The 7,337-nt window shown below is 29.9% G+C and overlaps 1 protein-coding gene across 1 annotated transcript; it reads left to right on the forward strand.

Moving 5' to 3' along the window:
• The first annotated feature begins 4,392 nt into the window (after positions 1 to 4,392).
• LOC130968391 (CBL-interacting serine/threonine-protein kinase 6) lies at positions 4,393 to 6,371 on the forward strand. The gene has a single exon (XM_057893634.1). The coding sequence runs from the start codon at positions 4,750 to 4,752 to the stop codon at positions 6,067 to 6,069; it is 1,320 nt and encodes a 439-aa protein (XP_057749617.1). The 5' UTR covers positions 4,393 to 4,749; the 3' UTR covers positions 6,070 to 6,371.
• The last annotated feature ends 966 nt before the right edge of the window (positions 6,372 to 7,337 follow it).

Below are 7,337 nucleotides of genomic sequence, written 5' to 3' on the forward strand. Positions count from 1 at the left end.
TTACTCACATTTCGAATCAAATGGTAATTCGAATTACACATTGTACAATAAGATACTAGAAAAAATACTATATAATATAAAAAAATATACTAAAAGAAGTATAAAATAAAATTATAATAAATTAATTTTAGTATAAAATTATTAAATATAAATTAATTTTAACTCCTATTAGTACATTGAATTAAAAATAACATATAAAAATATACTTGTATTTATTAAATTTTAATAACATATAAAAATTTAATGACTTTTTAAATATTTTTTTATAATAGGAGTACATTTATATACTTTAAATACTTATATAAAAATGTACTTATTTATCATACAAAAATAAAGTGTTGTGCCAAATAATAACATTATAATATTTTAAATCAATTTTTTTCTAGGATTTTAGATTAAAGCAGCACATGAAAAGCATTATTGGTATTTTAAAGCTAACTTAATTAAAAAATATAGAACTGTATTTTTAGGATTTTATGTACATAATTAGGCTAATTTTTTTTTAATATTGATCAAAGATGTGTGTTACACTATGTTATTTAGTTTCAGCTAAGTTTTATTTACTATATTTTTTTTTTACTTTTCATAAGACACAAATCTAAAAAATTTTATAAATTAATTTAAAAAAAATATCATTGACATTTTATAAATTTTATGTACCATTACCAATCGATTGAAATTGGCAAAACTTTCAACTTCATCACCTTCCAATCGATTGGATTACATTACCAATCGATTGAATTTGACTAAAACTTCAATGTCATCACTTTCCAATCGATTGTATTTGGCAAATCCATGTTGTTTTCGTAAATTCAATCGATTGAGTAACAACAACAATCGATTGTTTTGAGGCATTCATTCGATTGGAAAGTATAAACAATCGATTGGTATAAGCTTTTTACCATTCTACCTTACAACTTTCAATCGATTATTTTGTGATATAGTGTAAACCAATCGATTGAGTTATCATTCAATCGATTGTTTTGAAAAACCAATCGATTGAATTTCAAGGAAACACGATTTGGAAGCCATGGACGAACGTAACGAGATCAAAGTTAATTTTTTAATCAATTGGAATTATTAGGATGAATGGAGGATATAATTGGTTGTTATTTTTGTATTTGATTGTTAATAAATATAATAGATAATTGATAAAATAATAATTTATAAAATAAAAAACTATTTTTATAATTAAATAAAATATATGGAGTTGATTTGTAATTAAAATTAGTTCAAGGACTACGTAGCAATTGATAAAAAAAACTCTAAAAACATGTTTTTTACTTGGACCATTAAGTGGTCCAAAGGTTCTTGGACCACCGAATCCTGTGCCCACTAAGTAGTCTAAAGATTCCTGGACCACCGAATCCTGTGCCAAGTTAGTAAACTTGGTTTTGTATTCTTGTATTTATTTTTCTTTAATTTTGTTTTCTACAATGAAGCGTAAGTTGAAAAATGTTGAGGTGAATTAATAGGTATCTTATTTTTGGGTAAATAATGAATAATGAGTTTTAAAATTGACCTAATAAAGTAAAAATACATTACACTCCTAAATTATTCACCTAAATTTTAATATTAGAATAATCATCCACACACCTAATAAATTGAATATCCGATATATCTATTATTCACATTATTTAATATTTTCATTGTTATTACTATATGATCTAAAAATTTACTTGTTAACAAAAATATTTTTTAAAAATAGAAACGGCAAAAAATATCTTACCTAATTGAAAAATGAGTCCAAAAATATTTCGATTCACTCTATCTCAATATAATTACTTTTCGTAAAAACATTTTTATTAAATATTTAAATTTTTTGAGAATGTAATTTTTTGAGACATTTTTTTATTTTATAAAATAAACTATTATTTTTATCTAAAAAATTTTAGAACTAATATCGACAAATTTGTCTATAAATAAATAAAATTTGTTTGATATCTATGGAAAATATTTTTGTTTGATAAAATATTTAAATATTAATTTAAATTATGTGTATTTAACAATATTCTGAATATTTATAAATAAAAATAATAATTTATTTATATTTTTCGAATAACTAATTTATTTATTTATAAATAAATTTATCAATATTTTAATTTTTTTCAGATAAAATTACATCTTAATCTATTTTATATTATTGTCCGCCAACTCCAAAAATTACTGCAGGGAAAAAAATTAAGAAAGCAACTTGATTACGATTTCATGTTAAAAAAAACGTAATTTTATGTGTCAGGCAAATGATCAAATATTAAATTCCAACATGATTAGGTACATCAGTGCATGATGAATTCAAATATTTAATTTTTAAAAAATAAATATTATTAAAATTAAACATTATTACTTTCTTTTTTTTATGCAATTTTTGTGTTTCACAAAGTCAGTGGACGTCAAAAAGTAGAAGTAAAAGAAGACTTATTTTTGTTACATGATAATGATATTGACTATTAATTTGTGTCTTATTGAAATAGTTCTTCGCAACGAAATTAATTAATTAACTTAATAACAGAACGCCGTATATGACATAGGGTACCGTAATAAATATGTATCCTCTAAATTTTATCAAATAAAAATTTGACCATGTGGGGTTATAATTTTACAATCATATATAATCAAAAAGATTTTTATAAAGTTTTCTGTTGCTTAAATTATTTTTTATTAGTAATAATATAAGTTTACTTGTAATTAATTTTACAGTGAAAATACATAAAAAATACGTAAGATATAATTGCTTAACAAATTTTAAAAAATTAAGATATAATTAATTTTATTTTTTTATGTTTCTAAAATGAAAATACAAAAAATAAAATTTTTTAAAATCCTAAAATATATTAGTTTGATGATTATATTTTATGTATTTTTATGAACTTTAGCTATAAAATTAATTATAATTAAATATATATTATTATTAATAAAAAATAATTTAGGTAACCATTTCATTATATTTAATAGGGTAAAGTATATTTTTTATCCCTGAAGTTTGGTAAAAGTTTTAAAAATACCCCTAAGTTTTATTTTGTTTCAATTTTGTCCCAAAAGTTTTCGATTTGCATCAAATATATCATCGACGGCTAAATTTTCAAAAAATTTAAGACCAATTTAACAATAATGCATGAAAATTTTGTTTGATTTGCTTGTGTTGATGATTGTTTTTATGAAATTGTTGTTGAATTGGTCTTAAATTTTTTAAAAAATTAGCCGTCAGGGGTATATTTGATGCAAATCGAAAACTTTTGTGATAAAACTGAAACAAAATAAAACTTAGAGGTATTTTTAAAACTTTATCAAACTTTAAAACAAAAAATATACTTTACCCTATTTAATAATATTGAAATATTGGAAAATTTAGAGTATTTTAAATATAAAATAATTAATAATTATAATTGTTAATAATTAATTAAGTTAATTCTCATAATAAAAAATTAAAAATAGAGAGATAAGAAGAGTATGTAGGTTCTGATCAAATGATCAGTAGTTCTGAAGCCACTTACATACAGTTTAATAACAAATTATACGTTCTCAGTTATTTATTTTTGTCTGTTGTTATTCTTTCAAATTTAACTAGCCAGCTCTATATATACTATATTATATATATACTTATTATTAATAAAATATTTATTATGTTAGATAAAAATTAAGCCAATAATAATTACATATTTAAAATATATTAGCTTATACATGTAAATATATATTTCATCTATTAGTATTAATAGTTATTAGCTAACTACTAGCTACTGAGAGAAAAACCATGCATAGAGTCAATTATTGAATTTTGTAGGTTGCATATTCTTATTAACAATAAAGATTATTAATCAACCAAATTAATATTTGTTAATATATATTTTCACTAAATATTTTCAAAATTTGTTTGGAATGAATGATTAAAGACGGTAACATAACTCTACAATTTGAATAAATATTTGAATTTTTATTTTTATTGATTTTTTATTATTTAAATGTTAAGATTAGTTACAAATGTGAGAGAAATATAAAATTAGTTTTATATTTAAAAAATAAATAAAAATTTATAAAATAAGATGAGTTTATAAAATATTTAAAGATTGAGTTGGATATAATATTTTTTTATTTTATTATTTTATTATCAAACAAAAGAAGCAAATATTTTTATCATATTTCCTATCTTCCTAATTGTTCTTGATTATCATTCATGCATGCATTCGGCTCGGCTCCGCCCGGCCCAGAATTCTTTACATCTAACTAAGTAACTAACCTCCCACGGTAGAGTCGGCATAAAAACGTAAAGGACGATGACAGACCTACCATAGTCCATACACGTGTCCATATCCGTTCACAACCGTCCGATCAAATCTACGAAAAAGTCCAAAACCGCAAACCCCACACACTTGTTTATAAATTCATACCAAACATTAGGTAAGCAGTCGGATGATAACGCTGGTTTGGCCAAAAAAAAGAAAGGGAAATCAAACAACCCTTCAGTCTACACTAATTTCTTCACCTCCATTTCCCAAATCACTCTTTGTAATGCAGAGAGATGATAAGCCCTTTCCTCCCTCCCACTAAGGTCGCCGACCCTCCAAAACTCTCCACCGCCGCCATCGCCGGCAGAAATTGCCACCGCAAACACGTCGAAGACGGGTAGTGCAGGCTAGTAGCCACCTTCAATTATCACACACTACTATTTTTCACGGAAACATATATAATATATACTAGCGACCTGACGGCAAGGCTGTAATTGTCGTGTGATTAGTTATTATTGTTATTAGAATGGGAGATAGACGGAGTGAGGGTTCAGCGTCGACGCTGCTGCAGGGGAAGTATGAGTTAGGGAGGCTTCTTGGAACGGGGACGTTCGCGAAGGTGTACCACGCGCGGAACGTGGAAACGGGGAAGAGCGTGGCGATGAAAGTGGTTGGGAAAGAGAAGGTGATAAAGGTTGGGATGATGGAACAGATTAAGAGAGAGATCTCGGTGATGAAGATGATGAAGCATCCTCATATCGTTGCGCTCCACGAAGTAATGGCTTCCAAATCCAAGATCTACATCGCCATGGAGCTCGTCCGGGGCGGCGAGCTCTTCAACAAAATTGCCACAAGGGGACGCATGAGGGAGGACCTTGCGAGGCTCTACTTCCACCAGCTTATCTCCGCCGTCGATTTCTGCCACAGCCGTGGCGTCTACCACCGCGATCTCAAGCCGGAGAATCTCCTCCTTGACCACAACGGCAACCTCAAGGTCTCTGACTTCGGACTCAGCACTTTCTCCGAGCATCTCCGCCAGGACGGCTTGTTGCACACAACTTGCGGCACTCCGGCATACGTCTCGCCGGAGGTGCTCGCGCGGAAGGGATACGACGGCGCCAAGGCCGATATATGGTCCTGCGGCGTCATCCTGTTTGTGCTTCTTGCAGGTTGCTTGCCTTTTCAGGACGATAACCTTGTTGCGATGTACAAGAAGATTTACAGAGGAGATTTCAGGTGTCCGCCGTGGTTCTCCGGCGATGCAAGGAGGCTCATCACCAAGCTGCTCGATCCGAATCCGAATTCTCGCATCACCATTTCGAAAATCATGGAGTCACCGTGGTTCAAGAAACCTGTTCCGAAGAACATGCTACGGGGGATGAAGGAGGAAGATGAAGAGGAGAAGGAGAAAGAGATAGAGGAGAAGATGAAACAGCCATCGACGATGAACGCGTTTCACATAATATCGTTATCGGAAGGATTTGATTTGTCGAGGTTGTTCGAGGAGAAGAAGAGGGAGGAGAGGGAGGAGATGAGGTTTGCGACGGCGGGGACGGCGAGCAGCGTGATATCTCGACTGGAGGAGGTGGCGAAGGCGGTGAAATTCGACGTGAAAAGGAGCAGCGATGAGACGAAAGTGAGGCTGCAGGGGCAGCAGAGAGGAAGGAAGGGGAAGCTGGCAATTGCGGCGGATATATACGCCGTGACGCCGTCATTCCTGGTGGTGGAGGTGAAGAAGGACAACGGTGACACTTTGGAGTACAACCAGTTCTGCAGCAAGGAGCTTCGCCCTGCACTCAAGGATATCTTCTGGACTTCCCCACCTGAGAATACCACACCTGCTTAATTAGACAAACTTTAATAATCGCCATTTGAATTTGTGTGCTTCTCTCTTTAATTTATTTATTAATCTTGTTTAGAGTTTGAGATTCAGGATTTGTTTTTTGTATTAGTATTGAATATTTGAATATTCTCCACTGCTACTGTGTTACCACCGTGTAGTAATCTCTCATTTTATTAGTATTGTCTGGGAATTCGCAGTGCCCAGTGTTAAGGATTCAAAAATTGTAAGCTAAGGAATGAATCGGGAATCCATAACTAGGTACTTATGCTAATGATTTGAAGTGTATATATTATTATTGTTGTTGACGACCGTTTGTATGAGAATTATTATTGGAAATTTGTGGGCGCTTAGATCCCTTTTTTCTTTCTTTTTGTTACTTTTCACTGTAGATTTTTGTAGTTTTAAACTTGTGATCATGAATTGTTCTTGCTTTATCCATCAAGATGATGATTCAAGGCACCCCTGAGTGATGCAAGGCGAATTATTGAACTTGTGGGGTTATAAGGATTTTGGTTAGTTGTGCCATTTTCTTTTTTTTTTCATATAATTTCTATGGTTTAAAAATAACATTGTTTTAATATTTTTATCATTATTTTTAAGATTTTGTTAATATATGTGCTACGAACACATTTTAATTATACTAAAAAGGAAATATTCTATTAAAAAATAAATATTTTTATACTTTTAATATATTGAATGCATGAAAAACTTATGAAATTTCTATTATTATCCTCTTAAAATGTATCTTTATGGTACAAGATCGCTAAATTTTTATTTTTAATATAAAAAATAAAATATATGCATAAAAATGGTGCATTTCCTTTCTAAGTGGTTAACCGCCATGCTCAATTGGAAAAAATAATGAGAAAATTCATTTTTTTTAGTGTATATAAAAAAAAAATAACATGTTCCTACCGACCCAAAATCCGTTCACCTGGCAATTGCACTTCCCAAAATGGTGCCTGCCCTAGGCTATTGCACTCAATTATTGCATCTCCCACTCCAGCACAGATGCACCTACCAGAATTATTGCATCTCCAACTCCAGCATAATTGTAGTGAGTTCTTTATACTTGAAAATTATCACTGAATATACATTTGGGGAATTATAAAATCATATGTATTCTTGTAATTGCTAGTTTTACACACGGTTGATTTATGTTAAAAATTGAGGTAAAATATCATTTTAAGATAAATAGTTATCGCAATAGGATTCATGCCCTTCCCTAATTGATAATCTGTTACTATAACTATTCTGAACTGCTATTATCA

The sequence above is a fragment of the Arachis stenosperma genome, chromosome 1 (assembly GCF_014773155.1).
Source record: "Arachis stenosperma cultivar V10309 chromosome 1, arast.V10309.gnm1.PFL2, whole genome shotgun sequence".
Classification (NCBI taxonomy): Eukaryota; Viridiplantae; Streptophyta; class Magnoliopsida; order Fabales; family Fabaceae; genus Arachis; species Arachis stenosperma.

Bases quoted from the DNA above. Each gene is read 5' to 3' on its own strand.
- LOC130968391 (XM_057893634.1), top strand. From the start codon at position 4,750: ATGGGAGATAGACGGAGTGAGGGTTCAGCGTCGACGCTGCTGCAGGGG.